Here is a 22,746-nt window from a genome sequence, read left to right as displayed (position 1 = left end):
ATATATATATATATATATATATATATATATATATATATATATATGATCTCTTATCTCAAAGATATCATGTACAAACAAAAACTTCCCATTCATATTCTATGACAAGAATAATTAACATGAGTCCATTTTTTTTTTTTTTTCACAGTTTATATGACTTCAAAGATCATAAAGGAAATATAATGGGGAATATACTGATCACATGACACCCATATATTATCACATGATACCCACATATTATCACATGACACCCACAAATGATCACATGACACCCACAAATGATCACATGACACCCACAAATGATCACATGACACCCATATATTATCACATGACACCCATATATTATCACATGACACCCACAAATGATCACATGACACCCACAAATGATCACATGACACCCACAAATGATCACATGACACCCACATATTATCACATGCCACCCACATATTATCACATGCCACCCACATATTATCACATGACACCCACATATTATCACATGACACCCATATATTATCACATGACACCCACAAATGATCACATGACACCCATATATTATCACATGACACCCACAAATGATCACATGACACCCATATATTATCACATGACACCCACAAATGATCACATGACACCCATATATTATCACATGACACCCATATATTATCACATGCCACCCACATATTATCACATGACACCCATATATTATCACATGACACCCACAAATGATCACATGACACCCATATATTATCACATGACACCCACAAATGATCACATGACACCCATATATTATCACATGACACCCACAAATGATCACATGACACCCATATATTATCACATGACACCCATATATTATCACATGACACCCACAAATGCTCACATGACACCCATATATTATCACATGACACCCACAAATGATCACATGACACCCATATATTATCACATGACACCCACATATTATCACATGACACCCATATATTATCACATGACACCCACAAATGATCACATGACACCCACAAATGATCACATGACACATCATTTGCACACAACACATCGTCTTTTTTCACGACAATAACAAATCGTTTTTTGATATTTAGAGACACAACATGCCTTTTACGATTGCAATTCTGACACGTTAATTTGATAAATGACATATTAGTTATCATATCACACATTATATACGTATTACACAATAAAAGCTCACATTACTCCAATTAAAGAAGATATGACATCATCTTGTTAAAGAAACTTCCTATAACAGCTGTAATGTAATATGTTTGTGTAATTAAATGTAATAAAGTGTCGTCACCATGTGTCAGTCAAGACACGCCCAGACCTCGACTGTTAGAATCTCCAGGCTCTTTTCTTTTCTTCTATTAACTAAGTAAGTCATTTATATTTATAGAGCTTTTCCAGACCAGGGAAAGCTACAAAACTACACACTACAAAACTAGACACTTGATGGATGTGTGTCTGTGTGTGTGTGTGTAGGCAAGAGAAAAATACACTTTTGTACTCCCTCCATTACCACACAAACCATTTTCTTCAATAATGGCTGACAGTCTTATGTGACTGTTGGAATCACAGCAACACACGACGAGTCACAACATGCATCAGACACTTGTCGCTTCTTTATATATATATATATATATATTTATATATATATCAACTAGACATCATGAGTGCGGACAAGAAGATCAGATTATTGATCACATCTGTTATAATCTGGATGGAATGTGTGGCTCAGACGATGAAGACTATGAAGGCGAGGTTCCATTCTGTTTGTAAACGACGTGTACATGTACAGACATGAATTGACATGTACAGATTATTAATACCATATATTGTGATATATTTACATGTTGTGTAGTAGTATTGTCCAGTACCTGACTCTGGTGTTGTGATAGTGTAGTAACAAGTATATATGTGTAGTATTGTCCAGTACCTGACTCTGGTGTTGTGATAGTGTAGTAACAAGTATATATGTGTAGTATTGTCCAGTACTTGACTCTGGTGTTGTGATAGTGTAGTAACAAGTATATATGTGTAGTATTGTCCAGTACTTGACTCTGGTGTTGTGATAGTGTAGTAACAAGTATATATGTGTAGTATTGTCCAGTACCTGACTCTGGTGTTGTGATAGTGTAGTAAGAACTAATATGTGTAGTATTGTCAAGTATTTGACTCTGGTGTTGTGATAGTGTAGTAACAAGTATATATGTGTAGTATTGTCCAGTACCTGACTCTGGTGTTGTGATAGTGTAGTAAGAACTAATATGTGTAGTATTGTCAAGTATTTGACTCTGGTGTTGTGATAGTGTAGTAACAAGTATATATGTGTAGTATTGTCAAGTATTTGACTCTGGTGTTGTGATAGTGTAGTAACAAGTATATATGTGTAGTATTGTCCAGTACTTGACTCTGGTGTTGTGATAGTGTAGTAACAAGTATATATGTCTAGTATTGTCCAGTACTTGACTCTGGTGTTGTGATAGTGTAGTAACAAGTATATATGTGTAGTATTGTCCAGTACTTGACTCTGGTGTAGTGATAGTGTAGTAACAAGTATATATGTGTAGTATTGTCCAGTACTTGACTCTGATGTTGTGATAGTGTAGTAACAAGTAAATATGTGTAGTATTGTCCAGTACTCGACTCTGGTGTTGTGATAGTGTAGTAACAAGTATATATGTGTAGTATTGTCCAGTACTTGACTCTGGTGTTGTGATAGTGTAGTAACAAGTGTATATGTGTAGTATTGTCCAGTACTTGACTCTGGTGTTGTGATAGTGTAGTAACAAGTATATATGTGTAGTATTGTCCAGTACTTGACTCTGGTGTTGTGATAGTGTAGTAACAAGTGTATATGTGTAGTATTGTCCAGTACTTGACTCTGGTGTTGTGATAGTGTAGTAACAAGTATATATGTGTAGTATTGTCCAGTACTTGACTCTGGTGTTGTGATAGTGTAGTAACAAGTATATATGTGTAGTATTGTCCAGTACCTGACTCTGGTGTTGTGATAGTGTAGTAAGAACTAATATGTGTAGTATTGTCAAGTATTTGACTCTGGTGTTGTGATAGTGTAGTAACAAGTATATATGTGTAGTATTGTCCAGTACCTGACTCTGGTGTTGTGATAGTGTAGTAAGAACTAATATGTGTAGTATTGTCAAGTATTTGACTCTGGTGTTGTGATAGTGTAGTAACAAGTATATATGTGTAGTATTGTCAAGTATTTGACTCTGGTGTTGTGATAGTGTAGTAACAAGTATATATGTGTAGTATTGTCCAGTACTTGACTCTGGTGTTGTGATAGTGTAGTAACAAGTATATATGTGTAGTATTGCCCAGTACTTGACTCTGGTGTTGTGATAGTGTAGTAACAAGTATATATGTGTAGTATTGTCCAGTACTTGACTCTGGTGTTGTGATAGTGTAGTAACAAGTGTATATGTGTAGTATTGTCCAGTACTTGACTCTGGTGTTGTGATAGTGTAGTAACAAGTATATATGTGTAGTATTGTCCAGTACTCGACTCTGGTGTTGTGATAGTGTAGTAACAAGTATATATGTGTAGTATTGTCCAGTACTTGACTCTGGTGTTGTGATAGTGTAGTAACAAGTATATATGTGTAGTATTGTCCAGTACTTGACTCTGGTGTTGTGATAGTGTAGTAACAAGTATATATGTGTAGTATTGTCCAGTACTTGACTCTGGTGTTGTGATAGTGTAGTAACAAGTATATATGTGTAGTATTGTCCAGTACTCGACTCTGGTGTTGTGATAGTGTAGTAACAAGTATATATGTGTACTATTGTCCAGTACTTGACTCTGGTGTTGTGATAGTGTAGTAACAAGTATATACGTGTAGTATTGTCCAATACTTGACTCTGGTGTTGTGATAGTGTAGTAACAAGTATATATGTGTAGTATTGTCCAGTACTTGACTCTGGTGTTGTAATATTTACAGACCACATGACTCTTGACGAAGTCGTAACTACTTTTAATTTGTTTTCAAACCAAAATACGTCCAAAGATCAGCTTTAAATGTTGCTGTATCCTCTCGTCCTCAGTCCTCGCCAGGATCTCAGAGGATCAGCAGCCGTAATTATGATTGTAACACAAAAAAAAGAAAAAAATGTTGTGAATATTTACATGATGATTGTAAGTAAAAAAAATTGTAAACTATGGTAAAAATAAAATATGATTTGAAGCAAAAAAAAAAATTGTATTAATATTATATTATAAAATAATAATAATAATCATGAATGTATCGTGATACTTAGCCATATCAATATTTTCTAACACCCCTAATAAATATTGTCATGAGTCTACATGTTCCTCCTTGTGTTTCCGGTTTTATTGTGAAATCCACTCCCTTCTGTGTCTGTGCTCGTCTCACCTGTCTGAGTAGTAATTGATCCAGGTGTGTCTAGTTAGTCCCGCCCCCAGCTGCTGCTGATCGCCCCCCTGTGTTCTTAAGCCTCCACTCTCTGTCACGTCCTTTGTCTTGTCATCACCTTTTCCCAGTAACCAGAGTCCTGCCGTTGAGTATTCCTGCTTCCTACCCTGTCTCCTTACCTTGTCCCGACCAAGACTCCATTCTTACCTGTTGTGTTTCGATCTGTTTCTGCCCCTTGACGCCGAGTTTGCTTTACCTCTGCCTTTGCCTTTTGATGCCGATTCCTGGACTGTCTGACTCGCCTCTGCCTGACTCGCCTCTGTCTTCCCCACTGAATAAAACCAAGTCTCTGCAAGTTACCTCGACGCCTGGGTTTCTCCGTTCCTGACCCTGATAAATATATAGAAATATTATTTGTTAGAATATGATCTCTTTCCTCTGTAAAGTTGAGTCAAGCTTGTACCACTATTTATTGTTGTAAGAAAACAAGTTCATTCATTTAATTTAATTATTCAGGACATGATGATAACTTTACAATCAATTCTAAATCATTTTATCAAACGATTCTCCACAAACTTTTCTTGTCGCTTCTTAATTGACTCCCTGACAGCGTTTCTCATGAGCAGATGTTGTTAGAAAAAACCCGTCAGTGAATTTAATCCGTAAATATCTTCGTCGTGCACAGACTCGACTAGAGAAGACGAGCAGGTTGACGAGCGGGTTGACGGTTGACGAGCAGATTGACGAGTAGGTTGACGAGCAGGTTGACGAGCAGGTTGACGAGCGGGTTGACGAGCGGGTTGACGAGCGGGTTGACGAGCAGATTGACGAGTAGGTTGACGAGCGGGTTGACGAGCGGGTTGACGAGCGGGTTGACGAGCAGATTGACGAGTAGGTTGACGAGCAGGTTGACGAGCGGGTTGACGAGCGGGTTGACGAGCAGGTTGACGAGCAGGTTGACGAGCAGGTTGACGGTTGACGATCAGGTTGACGGTTGACGAGCGGGTTGACGAGCGGGTTGACGAGCGGGTTGACGAGCGGGTTCACGAGCAGGTTGACGAGCGGGTTGACGAGCGGGTTGACGAGCGGGTTGACGAGCAGGTTGACGAGCGGGTTGACGAGCAGGTTGACGAGCAGGTTGACGGTTGACGGTTGACGATCAGGTTGACGAGCGGGTTGACGAGCAGGTTGACGAGCAGGTTGACGGTTGACGATCAGGTTGACGAGCGGGTTGACGAGCAGGTTGACGAGCAGGTTGACGGTTGACGATCAGGTTGACGAGCGGGTTGACGAGCAGGTTGACGATCAGGTTGACGGTTGACGAGCAGGTTGACGGTTGACGAGCGGGTTGACGAGCGGGTTGACGAGCGGGTTGACGAGCGGGTTGACGAGCAGGTTGACGAGCAGGTTGACGAGCAGGTTGACGAGCAGGTTGACGAGCAGGTTGACGATCAGGTTGACGGTTGACGATCAGGTTGACGAGCGGGTTGACGAGCGGGTTGACGAGCGGGTTGACGAGCGGGTTGACGAGCAGGTTGACGAGCAGGTTGACGAGCAGGTTGACGAGCAGGTTGACGATCAGGTTGACGATCAGGTTGACGGTTGACGAGCAGGTTGACGAGCAGGTTGACGAGCAGGTTGACGAGCAGGTTGACGAGCAGGTTGACGAGCGGGTTGACGAGCGGGTTGACGAGCGGGTTGACGAGCAGGTTGACGAGCAGGTTGACGAGCAGGTTGACGGTTGACGAGCAGGTTGACGAGCAGGTTGACGAGCAGGTTGACGAGCAGGTTGACGAGCAGGTTGACGAGCAGGTTGACGAGCAGGTTGACGAGCAGGTTGACGGTTGACGATCAGGTTGACGGTTGACGAGCGGGTTGACAAGCGGGTTGACGAGCAGGTTGACGAGCGGGTTGACGAGCAGGTTGACGAGCAGGTTGACGAGCGGGTTGACGAGCGGGTTGACGAGCAGGTTGACGAGCGGGTTGACGAGCAGGTTGACGAGCAGGTTGACGAGCGGGTTGACGAGCAGGTTGACGAGCAGGTTGACGAGCGGGTTGACGAGCAGGTTGACGAGCAGGTTGACGGTTGACGATCAGGTTGACGAGCGGGTTGACGAGCAGGTTGACGAGCAGGTTGACGAGCAGGTTGACGGTTGACGAGCGGGTTGACGAGCAGGTTGACGAGCAGGTTGACGGTTGACGATCAGGTTGACGAGCGGGTTGACGAGCAGGTTGACGATCAGGTTGACGGTTGACGATCAGGTTGACGGTTGACGAGCGGGTTGACGAGCGGGTTGACGAGCGGGTTGACGAGCGGGTTGACGAGCAGGTTGACGAGCAGGTTGACGAGCAGGTTGACGATCAGGTTGACGGTTGACGATCAGGTTGACGGTTGACGAGCGGGTTGACGAGCGGGTTGACGAGCAGGTTGACGAGCAGGTTGACGATCAGGTTGACGGTTGACGAGCAGGTTGACGAGCAGGTTGACGAGCAGGTTGACGAGCAGGTTGACGAGCGGGTTGACGAGCGGGTTGACGAGCGGGTTGACGAGCGGGTTGACGAGCGGGTTGACGAGCAGGTTGACGAGCAGGTTGACGAGCAGGTTGACGAGCAGGTTGACGAGCAGGTTGACGATCAGGTTGACGAGCAGGTTGACGAGCAGGTTGACGAGCAGGTTGACGAGCAGGTTGACGAGCAGGTTGACGAGCAGGTTGACGAGCAGGTTGACGAGCAGGTTGACGGTTGACGAGCAGGTTGACGAGCAGGTTGACGAGCAGGTTGACGAGCAGGTTGACGATCAGGTTGACGAGCAGGTTGACGAGCAGGTTGACGAGCAGGTTGACGAGCAGGTTGACGAGCAGGTTGACGAGCAGGTTGACGGTTGACGATCAGGTTGACGGTTGACGAGCGGGTTGACAAGCGGGTTGACAAGCGGGTTGACGAGCAGGTTGACGAGCGGGTTGACGAGCAGGTTGACGAGCAGGTTGACGAGCGGGTTGACGAGCAGGTTGACGAGCGGGTTGACGAGCAGGTTGACGAGCGGGTTGACGAGCAGGTGACGAGCGGGTTGACGAGCAGGTTGACGAGCGGGTTGACGAGCAGGTGACGAGCGGGTTGACGAGCAGGTTGACGAGCAGGTTGTCGAGCAGGTTGACGAGCAGGCGACGAGCGGGTTGACGAGCAGGTTGACGAGCAGGTTGACGAGCAGGTTGACGAGCGGGTTGACGAGCGGGTTGACGAGCGGGTTGACGAGCAGGTTGACGAGCAGGTTGACGAGCAGGTTGACGAACAGGTTGACGAGCAGGTGACGAGCAGGTTGACGAGCAGGTGACAAGGGTTGACACCATGAATCAAAGCGGAGCTGATTAGTCAATCAACGGGAGCTCAAGGAAAGATGGCAATCAGGCAAAAGTGATGAAATGTCAGGGACTCGTTGATTTGTTCGTCTCCTTCACATACATACACGAGCACCTCCTCGCGCCATGATTGACAGCCAGTTATGGGGAAATCTACTGTAAATACAGGTGTTGCCGGAGATTTGAATGATGGACGCACTGACAGGTGAAGAAGAGAAGCTTTGATCAACATTCTTGAAAACAATATTCTCCTTGAATATAAGTTGATGAACTAAACCAAGTACAATGTTTTATGTAAGTTTGTAAACTGAAGTATTTCTTGTTTTATTGAAAGCGATCACGAGCTCATTGAACATGTTTCACATCACGTCATGAATCTGATACATGGACCTGCATCGTCTCTGTGGACATGAAGGTTTTCACGTTCGATCCGAGCAGCAGCAGTGAACGAACAAGTCGATGCAGAATCTTTCAAAACGTGTTTAAAATCCTCATGAAAGTAAAAGAATATTAAATTAACTCTTACAATCTTCACTGTGGGTTTGAAACTTTACCCTTCTGCTGTTTAACATCAAGCTAAAAAAAAATGGACAAACGAAGGCAAAAATAATATTTACAGAATATCTCTTGTGTCTCCACAGTGAGATCAACCATCAGGAGTCTGGTCTTCTCGTGGAGATCTGGAACAAAGGATTGATCTGGGACACGATGATCGGGACGAGCCTCATATGTCTGGATACCATACGACAGTCTGATGAGGTCACTACACACACACACACGCACACACACATGTGCACATGCACACACGCACACACACACACATGCACACGCACATGCACACACACACTTGCACACATACACACATGCACACACACGTACACACACATACATGCACACACACATGCATGCACAAATAAATGCACGTAAAAATACATACACACACACACAAGCACACACATACTTAGACTCACACACTCACAGACATACATAAGTAAGTAAGTAAGTAATTTGTATTCATATAGAGCTTTTCCAGACCAGGGTCACAAAGCGCTTAAACAATCAAAATAATATTCAATAAAGTATATATTTTAAAGGTCAAGATAAAACTGAACACAACAGGAGTTCCAGAAAATCAAGGAAAAGCCTGAACAAATAAAAACGTCTTAAGATGTTTCTTGAAGGAGTCAGTAGATCATCAAACACAGATGTTTCTTGAAGGAGTCAGTAGATCATCAAACACAGATGTTTCTTGAAGGAGTCAGTAGATCATCAAACACAGATGTTTCTTGAAGGAGTCAGTAGATCATCAAACACACATGTTTCTTGAAGGAGTCAGTAGATCATCAAACACACATGTTTCTTGAAGGAGTCAGTAGATCACCAAACACACATGTTTCTTGAAGGAGTCAGTAGATCATCGAACACAGATGTTTCTTGAAGGAGTCAGTAGATCATCAAACACACATGTTTCTTGAAGGAGTCAGTAGATCATCAAACACAGATGTTTCTTGAAGGAGTCAGTAGATCATCAAACACAGATGTTTCTTGAAGGAGTCAGTAGATCATCAAACACAGATGTTTCTTGAAGGAGTCAGTAGATCATCAAACACAGATGTTTCTTGAAGGAGTCAGTAGATCATCAAACACAGATGATTCTTGAAGGAGTCAGTAGATCATCAAACACAGATGTTTCTTGAAGGAGTCAGTAGATCATCAAACACACATGTTTCTTGAAGGAGTCAGTAGATCACCAAACACACATGTTTCTTGAAGGAGTCAGTAGATCATCAAACACACATGTTTCTTGAAGGAGTCAGTAGATCATCAAACACAGATGTTTCTTGAAGGAGTCAGTAGATCATCAAACACAGATGTTTCTTGAAGGAGTCAGTAGATCATCAAACACAGATGTTTCTTGAAGGAGTCAGTAGATCATCAAACACAGATGTTTCTTGAAGGAGTCAGTAGATCATCAAACACAGATGATTCTTGAAGGAGTCAGTAGATCATCAAACACAGATGTTTCTTGAAGGAGTCAGTAGATCATCAAACACAGATGATTCTTAAAGGAGTCAGTAGATCATCAAACACAGATGTTTCTTGAAGGAGTCAGTAGATCATCAAACACAGATGTTTCTTGAAGGAGTCAGTAGATCACCAAACACACATGTTTCTTGAAGGAGTCAGTAGATCATCAAACACAGATGTTTCTTGAAGGAGTCAGTAGATCATCAAACACAGATGTTTCTTGAAGGAGTCAGTAGATCATCAAACACAGATGTTTCTTGAAGGAGTCAGTAGATCATCAAACACAGATGTTTCTTGAAGGAGTCAGTAGATCATCAAACACAGATGTTTCTTGAAGGAGTCAGTAGATCATCAAACACACATGTTTCTTGAAGGAGTCAGTAGATCATCAAACACAGATGTTTCTTGAAGGAGTCAGTAGATCATCAAACACAGATGTTTCTTGAAGGAGTCAGTAGATCATCAAACACAGATGTTTCTTGAAGGAGTCAGTAGATCATCAAACACAGATGTTTCTTGAAGGAGTCAGTAGATCATCAAACACAGAGATGGTTCCAAAGCTTAGGAGCAACAGTCTGGAAGGATTTCTCTCCTCTGGTCCAGAAGTTCAGGAACCATCAGTAGATTCTGATCCACAGACCTCAGAGCCCGAGCTGGGGTGTAAGTCTGGATCAGATCACCGATGGAAGGTCTGACCATGAATAGATCTGAAAGTAAGAACCAGAATTTTAAAATGATCCTGAAAGAAACTGGCAGCCAGTGAAGAGTTTGAAGGACCGGAGAGATGTGAGTTCTTCTACTAGAGCGGCTCAGAGTTCTGAATCAACTGCAGGCGAGACACATCCTTCTTGTTTAGACATGAAAACAAATTGTTACAATAGTCCAGACGAGAAGAAACAAACGCATGGATTATAAGATCCAGATCATGTTGTGACAACATTTTCCTAAGTTTAGAGATTTTTCTCAGTTGAAGGAAACAGTTTCTGGTCAGTTTTCTACAGTGTTGAACAAGAGACATGTCTTTATCAAATACAACACCCAGGTTTCTCAGGCTCAGTTTGACAGACTGACTTAAGTCACTCAAGTACTGACTCAACCCTGGAATCTTATCATCAGGAGCAATCACCAGAGTTTCAGTTTTGTCCACATTTAGCTTCAAAGTGTTTTCACTCATTGTTTGATTTCTAGCAACAATTGACTAAGTTCAGCCTCTGGGGCTCAGTTGGATCAAAAGAGCAGTAGAGCTGGATGTCATCAGCAAAAATGTGATAAGAAACATCAGAAAATCTCTGAATGATTTTACCGAGGGGAATCAAGTACAGCAAAAACAATAAAGGACCCAGAACAGAACCTTGAGGGACTCCACACAACAGATCTGCCCATTCAGACCTCATTTGATTGGCAGATACACTAAAACTACGCCCAGAATGGTATGATGAGAACCATTCTAACACAGACCCAGAAAGTCTTCATCCCTCAGTCTTCTCAGCAGGATCTGGTTCAACTGTGTCAAAGGCTGAGGACAGATCCAACAGAACCAGAACATCATGATGTCACTGGACACTTTCAATAAAGCTGTCTCCGTAGAGTGATGTTTACGGAAGCCAGACTGAAACTTCTCATGGATGTCGCTCTGATCCAGGAACAAAGACAGCTGCTCAGACACCACCTTCTCCAAGATCTTGGACAAGAAAGGGAGCTTAGAAATAGGCCTGAAATGACTGAGGTCAGTTGGGTCTAAGCCTGGCTTTTTGAGCAGAGGCTCAAAAAGTTTAAATGCATCGGGAAAAACCCCTGTGGAAAGGGAGAGGTTCACCATATTGGTAACCCAGGGCCCAATTACATCAAATACTTCGATAAAAAGCCTACAAGGAAGGACGTCATCTGAGCAAGAGGAGGGTTTGATCTTGTTCACTAGTGCCGAAATATCACCCAAAGATACAGTACTAAAGGAAGACCAAGAGGAGGAGAAGGGCTCAGAGACAGTAGGGGTTCCAAACAAAGGGGGAGAGATTTTCTCTTTGATTAATTTAATTTTGTCAATGAAAAATCTTGACAATACATTGCTGTCAGCTTCACGGAAGACAGGCATGATTTGAGGAGCAGGAGACACGAGAGAATTAATCCTGTCAAACAACGCTTTTCTTATTTGCTGCTACCAGTTTTCTGATGTAATCAGATCTAGCAGTTTCCACCATCTCAGTCTCAAGTCTGTGCACCTCAAGTTTAGTTGACTTCCAGAGACGCTCAGTCTTTCCACAAAGTCTCTTCAGACTCAGGAGATCTTCATTTGTCCAAGGGCACCGTTTTTTTCTGAATTTTCAAGTTCGATTAAACAGGTGCCACTTGATCCAGTATTTCAACACAATGATCAGTGAAACAGTGAATCAAACTGTCCACGTCTGGGCAGTCATCAAAGGAAAGAGAGTCAAACAGCAGAAAAGTTATCTGCAGTATCGGCTGAGATGACACGCCTCTGAGACCTAACTTTCAAAGGCTTAGGTTCAGGGATGAAGTCCAGGTTAAACAAGACAAGAGAATGATCACTCAGATGGACATCATGTATAAGTAAGTACTGTAAGTAATTCTTATTTGTATGGCGCTTTTCTAGACCAGGGTGTCTAGGCCAAGAGTAAAAACCAAGTCTAAAATGTGGCCTTTTTGATGAGTGGGTTCAGAAACATGTTGCTCAAAATTAAAAGCTTCAGTTAAAGTTAAAAGTTCTTTAGCAGAACAAGATGTGACATCATCAACATGAAGATTAAAGTCTCAAGAATAAGAACAGATTCCATTTGAATAATGGAAGATAAGAAGTCACTGAAGTCTTTCAAGAACACTGCAGGACCAGGACCAGGCGGTAGATTGACACACAGTAGAAAGGTCTTGTGGAACCAACCAAGATCATCTGAGACTCAAAAGAAGTGAATTCCTGTGTCTGAATCACTTTGCAAGAACAACCCTCCCTAAAAACTGTAGCAAGATCTCCTCCACGACCAGAGAGGCGAGGCTTCCCCAGAACAGCGCTCCCTACTGGACAGAGTTCGTTCAGATGAATAAACTCTTCCTCTCTCTGCCTCAGTCTCAGAAAGACATAATAAATCCAAATGAACTCTTGTGAAAAGATCATACAGAGAAAAGGATTTTATAGTAATGGAGCGAACATTCAGAAGTCCTTCATTCAGCACCGATGACGTCACTGATGACTGATCACGTGGGTGACAGCTGTCACTCACTGTTTAAACACACATATGCACACACAGACACTAACAAAGATAAACATATACACGACACACACACAGGTTGAAATTCTAGAACGTCTTTAATATGGAATAAATATGTATGTTTTAGTTTTGATCTTCGATGATGGAGTCGACCTCACATGATCATCCTCAAGACATTTTGTTGAGGAGTTTATGAGTTTATAAGACACTAAGATCAGGTGGACACACATGCGTGTGTGTTTCTGTATGTGTGTATTTGTGTTTATACAGTATGTGTGTGAGAGAATGAAGGTGTGTCCAGGTCATTGTCAGCTACGACAAGTATGTGAGACACAGGTTGGACCAGATAGTCCAGCATCATGTGACTGAGAATACAAAAGTCTTCACCTGTGAAGGTGTTTCAGTCGCGCAGACATGGAGACGACGCGAGTGGATCTGAAGAGAGAGTCTTTCTCTTGTTGCATTTGTCTGGATCTACTGAAGGATCCAGTCTCTCTTCCCTGTGGACACAACTACTGTAAGGTCTGCGTCGAAGGTTGCTGGCAGTACAAGAACATCTACGAGTGTCCTCAGTGCAGACGGAGCTTCAGGGAGAGACCTGTCCTGCAGAAGAACACTGTGTTAGCAGAGTTAGTGGAGGAGCTGAAGAAGACTGGAGCAGCTCAGGACCTCTGCTCCGCTGGACCTGAAGATGTGACCTGTGACGCCTGCACTGGGAGGAAGATGAAAGCCCTCAAGTCCTGTCTGGTGTGTCTGGTCTCCTACTGTGACCTTCACCTCCAGACTCATCTACAAGCTCCGGCCTTCAGGAGACACAAGCTGGTCCAGCCGTCAAAGCAGCTCCAGGAGATGATCTGCCCTCAACACCAGGAGGAGAAGAAGATGTTCTGTCGTTCTGATCAGCAGTTCATCTGTTCTCTCTGTGCTGTGGACCAACACAAAGATCATGACATCTTCTCAGCAGCAGCAGAGAGGAGGGAGCGAGAGAAAGACGTGGATCAGAGTCGAGGAAGGATCCAGCAGAAGATCAAGAAGGGAGAGAAGGAACTGAATCTGCTCCAGCAGGAGGAGAAGATCATAAGAGTCTCCGCGGATGAAGCAGTGAAGACCAGTCAGGAGACCCTCGACCAGATGATCCAGATGCTCCAGAGAAGAAAGTCTGGTGTGAAGCAGCGGATCAGATATCGCCAGAAGACCGAAGCCGCTCGAGTCCGAGGACTTAAGGAGCATCTGGAGCAGGAGATCTCTGAGCTGAAGAAGAAAGATGCTGAACTGCAGCAGCTGTCACTCACCGACAGTCTCATCGACTTCTTCAAGAACTTGACCTCACTCTCAGAGGTCAGTGAAGACACGACCTCCCTCTCAGAGGTCAGTGAAGACACAACCTCCCTCTCAGAGGTCAGTGAAGACACAACCTCCTCCACGACCCTTGACCACCGTCACTTTGAGGACCTAACGGCAGCGGTGTCAGCCTGCAGAGACCAAGTCCAGGACCTTCTGAGAGACATGTGGACCAACATCTCACTGATGACCCATCCAGAGACCAGAGAGCAGTTCCTCACACACTCACAGGACATCACTCTGGATCCAAACACTGCTCACTCGTGTCTGACGTTGTCTCAAAGAAACAGGAAAGTGAAAAACATGAGGAAAGATCAGCCTCGTCCGGATCATCCAGAACGATTCGTTAAACATCTCCAGGTGTTGAGTCGAGAGTCTCTGACTGGACGTTGTTACTGGGAGGTGAAGACAACAGGACATGTTGTGGTAGCAGTTTCATACAAGAACATCAGCAGATCAGGAGAAGAAAGTTATTTTGGAAATAATGACAAATCCTGGTGTTTATTCTGTACCGACTCTGGTTGTTCGTTTAAACACAACAACGTCACAACTGAAGTCTCCAGAGTCAGACCCTCCACAGTGGGGGTGTACCTGGATCACTCTGCAGGTCTTCTGTCCTTCTACGGCGTCTCTGAGACCATGACTCTCCTCCACAGAGTCCGGACCAGGTTCACTGGACCTCTTCATGCTGGAGTCAGGGTTTATTTCTCGTGTGAGTTTGTGAAGCTGAAGGTCACGACAGTGTGATCTGTGAAGGTTCGATGTGTTGAGAAGGTTTGTTTGTTTGTGCCGCAGTGAAGATGAACTTTATCTTCTCTGAGTGATTTATGTTCTTACTGACGAAGATGAGAATCTTCTTTAATAAACATGTGATTTATGTTCTTACTGACGAAGATGAGAATCTTCTTTAATAAACATGTGATTTATGTTCTTACTGACGAAGATGAGAATCTTCTTTAATAAACATGTGATTTATGTTCTTACTGACGAAGATGAGAATCTTCTTTAATAAACATGTGATTTATGTTCTGACTGACGATGATGAGAATCTTCTTTAATAAACATGTGATTTATGTTCTTACTGACGAAGATGAGAATCTTCTTTAATAAACATGTGATTTAAGTTCTTACTGACGATGATGAGAATCTTCTTTAATAAACATGTGATTTAAGTTCTTACTGACGAAGATGAGAATCTTCTTTAATAAACATGTGATTTATGTTCTTACTGACGAAGATGAGAATCTTCTTTAATAAACATGTGATTTATGTTCTTACTGACAAAGATGAGAATCTTCTTTAATAAACATGTGATTTATGTTCTTACTGACGAAGATGAGAATCTTCTTTAATAAACATGTGATTTAAGTTCTTACTGACGAAGATGAGAATCTTCTTTAACAAACATGTGATTTATGTTCTTACTGACGAAGATGAGAATCTTCTTTAATAAACATGTGATTTAAGTTCTTACTGACGATGATGAGAATCTTCTTTAATAAACATGTGATTTAAGTTCTTACTGACGATGATGAGAATCTTCTTTAATAAACATGTGATTTAAGTTCTTACTGACGAAGATGAGAATCTTCTTTAATAAACATGTGATTTAAGTTCTTACTGACGAAGATGAGAATCTTCTTTAATAAACATGTGATTTAAGTTCTTACTGACGATGATGAGAATCTTCTTTAATAAACATGTGATTTAAGTTCTTACTGACGAAGATGAGAATCTTCTTTAATAAACATGTGATTTATGTTCTTACTGACGAAGATGAGAATCTTCTTTAATAAACATGTGATTTAAGTTCTTACTGACGATGATGAGAATCTTCTTTAATAAACATGTGATTTAAGTTCTTACTGACGAAGATGAGAATCTTCTTTAATAAACATGTGATTTATGTTCTTACTGACGATGATGAGAATCTTCTTTAATAAACATGTGATTTATGTTCTTACTGACGAAGATAAGAATCTTCTTTAATAAACATGTGATTTATGTTCTTACTGACGATGATGAGAATCTTCTTTAATAAACATGTGATTTATGTTCTTACTGACGAAGATAAGAATCTTCTTTAATAAACATGTGATTTAAGTTCTTACTGACGATGATGAGAATCTTCTTTAATAAACATGTGATTTATGTTCTTACTGACGATGATGAGAATCTTCTTTAATAAACATGATTCGTGATCAGACTCGTGTTCGTCCTCCGTGTCAAACCTTCACATCGACACTTTGACCTTTGAACTGCTCACATTAAACCATGTCGATGACAAATAATATTTTTAATTAACTTTAATGTAACACACATCAGTACAACAATTTGATTCATCGGGACTCACATAAATACACATAAATACACAGTCATGGAGATTCTAGAAAAACTGAGACAACAAAATAGAGGATGATGTGACGGTTATTTTATAAAAAAAAAGAACATGACATGAAAAGAGAAGAACATTCTGCAAAAATCAGTCTCTTTATGTAGAAGATAGTGGAGGATGTGAAAGAATATGAAGTGGTACAAGGATGTGGTGAAAAGGAAGAAAGATAAAATTGTTCAAAAGAAAGGAGAACATGGATAATGTTCTCCATTACAATATTAGGTAAGGATTAGAAATATAAGAATATGTGTAATTTGATGATCTATTGTTGCGATAATCAAACAGGAAGCAATAGTGTGACAGTCGTCAATAGTGTAACGTTGGACAAATTGCCAGAAAAGTGATTAGTCTGTGGACAGATGTTTAAGCAGCTCTGCAGGTCTCTTGCGTAACAACGTGTTTAATCCCAAAACAAGATCAACCAGCAATTTAGAATTTTCATTCTAACAGTTTTCCACAGTCGTCCTGTTGTTCTGATTAAACATGGTTAAGATTCTTAAATAAGTGCTTTAACATGCAGCGAAAAATTAAAATAAAAAACATGCTTTAAAAGATCAACATAAGACAAACACAGGAGTCTCAGAAAATCAAGGAAAAGCTCAAATAAAGGTGTCTTGAGATGTTTCTTGAAGGAGTCAGTAGATCATCAAACACAGATGTTTCTTGAAGGAGTCAGTAGATCATCAAACACAGATGTTTCTTGAAGGAGTCAGTAGATCATCAAACACAGATGTTTCTTGAAGGAGTCAGTAGATCATCAAACCCAGATGTTTCTTGAAGGAGTCAGTAGATCATCAAACACAGAGATGTTTCTTGAAGGAGTCAGTAGATCATCAAACACAGATGTTTCTTGAAGGAGTCAGTAGATCATCAAACACACATGTTTCTTGAAGGAGTCAGTAGATCATCAAACACACATGTTTCTTGAAGGAGTCAGTAGATCATCAAACACACATGTTTCTTGAAGGAGTCAGTAGATCATCAAACACAGATGTTTCTTGAAGGAGTCAGTAGATCATCAAACACACATGTTTCTTGAAGGAGTCAGTAGATCATCAAACACAGATGTTTCTTGAAGGAGTCAGTAGATCATCAAACACAGATGTTTCTTGAAGGAGTCAGTAGATCATCAAACACAGATGTTTCTTGAAGGAGTCAGTAGATCATCAAACACAGATGTTTCCTGAAGGAGTCTGTAGATCATCAAACACAGATGTTTCTTGAAGGAGTCAGTAGATCATCAAACACAGATGTTTCCTGAAGGAGTCAGTAGATCATCAAACACACATGTTTCTTGAAGGAGTCAGTAGATCATCAAACACAGATGTTTCTTGAAGGAGTCAGTAGATCATCAAACACAGATGTTTCTTGAAGGAGTCAGTAGATCATCAAACACACATGTTTCTTGAAGGAGTCAGTAGATTATCAAACACAGATGTTTCTTGAAGGAGTCAGTAGATCATCAAACACACATGTTTCTTGAAGGAGTCAGTAGATCATCAAACACACATGTTTCTTGAAGGAGTCAGTAGATCATCAAACACAGATGTTTCTTGAAGGAGTCAGTAGATCATCAAACACAGATGTTTCTTGAAGGAGTCAGTAGATCATCAAACACAGATGTTTCTTGAAGGAGTCAGTAGATCATCAAACACACATGTTTCTTGAAGGAGTCAGTAGATCATCAAACACAGATGTTTCTTGAAGGAGTCAGTAGATCATCAAACACACATGTTTCTTGAAGGAGTCAGTAGATCATCAAACACACATGTTTCTTGAAGGAGTCAGTAGATCATCAAACACAGATGTTTCTTGAAGGAGTCAGTAGATCATCAAACACAGATGTTTCTTGAAGGAGTCAGTAGATCATCAAACACACATGTTTCTTGAAGGGGTCAGTAGATTATCAAACACAGATGTTTCTTGAAGGAGTCAGTAGATCATCAAACACACATGTTTCTTGAAGGAGTCAGTAGATCATCAAACACAGATGTTTCTTGAAGGAGTCAGTAGATCATCAAACACAGATGTTTCTTGAAGGAGTCAGTAGATCATCAAACACAGATGTTTCTTGAAGGAGTCAGTAGATCATCAAACACACATGTTTCTTGAAGGAGTCAGTAGATCATCAAACACACATGTTTCTTGAAGGAGTCAGTAGATCATCAAACACACATGTTTCTTGAAGGAGTCAGTAGATCATCAAACACACATGTTTCTTGAAGGAGTCAGTAGATCATCAAACACAGAGATGGTTCCAAAGCTTAGGAGCAACAGTCTGGAAGGATTTCTCTCCTCTGGTCTGGAAGTTCAGGAACCATCAGTAGATTCTGATCCACAGACCTCAGAGCCCGAGCTGGGGTGTAAGTCTGGATCAGATCACTGATGGAAGGTCTGACCATGAATAGATCTGAAAGTAAGAACCAGATTTTAAAAATGATCCTCAAAGAAACTGATGCAGAGTTTTAAGGATCGGAGAAATGTGAGTTCTTCTACTAGAGCACGTTAACTCTTACCTCTAACAATACTTTCCAAAACAGCCTTGAATATTTGTGCAGTGTTATTTGAAGTGTGGAGATACTGTATGTCAACGGTGCCTTCATCTGTGTTTCAGGAAGGTCCTGGAGAGTGGACGTGTCTAGACTCGGAGGTGTTGATGCGAGAAGATGAAATATGTGGGACCAGCAACCCAACGCCTCATCAGATCCTGATGGACGCTCGCTTTGAGCTGCCGTTCGGTGAGAATGCTCGACAGAACCAACACTATAAACACAAACTCTGTATGACAACCAGTCACTTCTTCTCTTTAACTTCAAGAAAAACCTAAAAATGTATTTTCATATGGAATTAAAGTGATTAAAATTTCACTTCGTTTCTCCTCAAGTCGACTAATGTTGGGATCATTATTTTCAGAGTAATGTGTTCTTTTCAGAGTTATAGACAAAAATGTTTGTTCATTTTAATGTAGCGACTGGAGCTCAGTTGTCTTTGTCTTTGTCCAAAAAGACTCTTGAAAACATCCAGATACCTTCAGATTGTAACCTCTTGACTGAAATCCCTGCTTCGCCCCAGACATCCCAGATGACGAGGCTCAGTACTGGACCAGCAAACTGGAGCGAATCAACACCATGAGAATACATGACGAGGTGAGATTAGAATGATGAAATGTTATTGTTTTAAATAATCTACCTGTGTTTGAGTCATTCGTAATATTTCAAGAGTATTTCTGACATTGGATTTTTAATAATTCTAGTTGCTCCAGTTTCCTCCCAAGTCCAAAAATAAGCACGGCTTTGCAGACGATTCTTAACTCTTCCTTTTTAATCTATACGTGACCTGTTACCGACTCACACCCTGTCCAGGTCGTCCTAGTTCTCATGCCCCGAGTAGCTGGGATCAATGTAGTGGAGATGTGGCAAAATATTTCACATTTAATTGCTATTATTTATTATTTGTTATTTATACTTTTTGTTTTGAAACGCCATCACTGTACAAATAAACGGGTATATTCATGCAAAGCATAATTACGAATTAATGGAACTTTCTTTTATGTCATCAGTTCAGTTTACTTTTTGATTTTTCTTGTTGATTCAAATCAAAACATCCTGACATCTTCTGACTCTCTGGCTCCATCTGAAGGCGAGCTTTGGGTGGTGCAGAAAATGCATTAACGTCACGAATCTTATTCTATTTTGGTTTTCTTTATAAAGTATTGTCCGCAGGAAGAAGACCAGAGAGGAAACATGTCATCGGCTCCTGACCAGTGCTGTGAGTACGACGGTTATTTATCTCTAAAGTCTCTCAGTTGCTGATTCATACTAAAGATACTTTGAATTTTATTTTTAATTCAATAAAAATGTGTTTCCACCTTCCAAAAAGCATTTTTGAGTCAACTAAACAAATTAATCTACTAAATTAAATCTGAATATTAAAGCAAATATCCATCATTTCCCAACCATTTAAATGCACATGATTCTTATCTTCAACAATCTTTTGATGTACTTGCTTTCATGCAGGCAGTTGGAGTTATTTCGGATGGAGTGATCAGCAGAGTATGTATAGTGTCTGTCAAGCTTCACTTTGCTCATCATAGAGTCAAGTTTTGGTGATCATTTGTGTTTCTATCACGTGTTAACCACATTCTACTGACCGCTGCTAACCACAAGGGGGCGCCATCTCATCACAGATCTTGTGGAGTGACTCGAGACGTGATTGAGCGTCTTGTGAACATCTCATGTCATCTCTCAGGATCACACCTGGTTCCAGATGTGTCTGTTGTCCACACACATCTGTGGAGTGACACGTTTCCTGTGGTTGATTCACCAGATTTCGACGACGGCGCCGCGGACGACCGAGACAGCGACTATCGCAGCGAGGCGGGCCGGAGACCCCCTCGCTACCACAACTCCTCCCAGATCAACTCGTCCCTTCACCAGTACCCTATCGGAAGCCGAGCCCAACATCAGAGCGTGTCCAGGGAGTCGGACTCGGTGCAAAGCTACGAGCTCGACTACAGAGAAATAAGAGGTCAAAGGTAAACGAGGCCTTCGTGACCTCAAAACACGTGTGTCAGATCAGATACTGCAGTACTGTAGGTCAACAGACGTCACCTCTAGAAACCACTTTGAAAACATCTATTAATTGATAGAAAGAAGTTTGATTCATTCTGTCAAACACTATATGTTCCATTATGTTTTCATTTTCCTCGTTTCTCTTCTATCTTTCTTTTCTTCTTCGCTGCTGTCACTGGTTTACTTTTGTTTCTCATCTTGTTTAATGTCTTTCTTTTTTTTCTTTTCTCCGCCACATCCACCCGTCATCGCCGTTAAACGACCGGTAGACGAGCGATCAGTAAAAGTGGCGTCCGAATCATCCCCGTGGACTCGGGGATGGGCGCGGACGACTGGGAGAGTAAATACAAAGTGCCTGACTCTGGAATCCTGGACGATTACTTGGACGAAGATCAGAAGATGTGGGAGGACGAGGACAAAAGCATCATTTATCGAATCGCCGACAACACCTGCGAGTCCAAGAGCAGCCGGTTCTATCAGACGGTGGAGTGTAGCGCGGTGTCTCCGGAGGGATCGCGGACCGAAGCGTCACCTGGACACAGGTACGGCTTCCGCAGCGGAGAAGTTCGGCTGGTCTACAAAGAAGGCGGCAGCTTCGAGGAGGAAACGTCCGTCCCTGAGATTGACATCATTCCGTCGGTCAGAGAGAAACAGCAGCACGTGGACAGAACCGGTCTCTTGTACAAAACCAGACTCTGGGCTAAGACGGCGCTAAAAGGAACGCTGCAGAACTATGCCGCTTTTCAGGAGGAGGAAGCCGCTCGCGAGGAGATGGCGAGGGTCCGGGTGATGAGCGAATACGGCTCCGTTGGTTCGGATGAGTTTCAGTATTCGTTTGGGTCGGAAGAAGAGTTGGACGACCTGACGTTCACGGAGGGAGACGTTCATTTTGAGTACGAGAGCTACTACTACTCTGGCAGGTCAACGGATGGACAAGAGTTCTCGACCATGGTGAGGTCGTACGGTCAAGAGTCCGTCTCATCACCCGTCAAAGAGCCCGACGGAGAATATGTCGACGCCATGGATGAACTTCAATGTTTGATAGATTCTGTATCAGAGTATTTGGCGGTGAAGGAAGAGGAGGTTAACAGCTATGAAACCGAGGCCAAGAGCGTCAGAAGAAAACTGCCGACATTACCGTCCGAGGCGAAGAGAATCGAACCTGAGGAGACGGAGGAAGTGAAACCTGAAGTCAAGTCGGAGAACGCGGTTGAGCACGGAATAGCTGAAGTCAAAAGTGCTTTTGGTTCATTGTTCAGTTCCCTCACAGGTTCAAAGTCAAATGCAGCGGCGGAGGAATCCAGTAAGACTCCGGCCCCCCAACCAGCCCCGGCAGACTCTGGTATTTCCAAACTTCTCTCGATTATACCTAAAGCTAGCGCCGAAGCTAAAGATGCACCTGATAGCGCTGGGATGGACCCGCCTGCCTCACAAACA

General features: G+C 42.1%; 2 protein-coding genes across 2 annotated transcripts in view; both read left to right on the top strand.

The window, feature by feature from the left end:
* The window catches only part of LOC148090165 (protein unc-13 homolog B-like), a 198,597-nt gene that overhangs the window by 28,840 nt on the left and 147,011 nt on the right, over positions 1-22,746 (top strand). The window contains exons 4-9 of the mRNA XM_087779050.1: positions 8,395-8,512; positions 19,353-19,476; positions 19,811-19,884; positions 20,449-20,506; positions 20,755-20,790; positions 21,065-21,272. Coding sequence (XP_087635176.1) covers positions 8,395-8,512; positions 19,353-19,476; positions 19,811-19,884; positions 20,449-20,506; positions 20,755-20,790; positions 21,065-21,272 — 618 coding nt within the window. The remainder of the gene's footprint in view (positions 1-8,394; positions 8,513-19,352; positions 19,477-19,810; positions 19,885-20,448; positions 20,507-20,754; positions 20,791-21,064; positions 21,273-22,746) is intronic.
* LOC148090167 (tripartite motif-containing protein 16-like) lies at positions 13,414-15,184 on the top strand. Its single transcript, XM_087785683.1, has one exon. The coding sequence runs from the start codon at positions 13,417-13,419 to the stop codon at positions 15,088-15,090; it is 1,674 nt and encodes a 557-aa protein (XP_087641809.1). The 5' UTR covers positions 13,414-13,416; the 3' UTR covers positions 15,091-15,184.

The sequence above is a fragment of the Callionymus lyra genome, chromosome 1 (assembly GCF_982586985.1).
Source record: "Callionymus lyra chromosome 1, fCalLyr1.hap1.1, whole genome shotgun sequence".
NCBI lineage: Eukaryota > Metazoa > Chordata > Actinopteri > Syngnathiformes > Callionymidae > Callionymus > Callionymus lyra.
The sequence above is the reverse complement of the archived record's forward strand: the minus strand, read 5'-3'. Positions and strand labels throughout refer to the sequence as shown.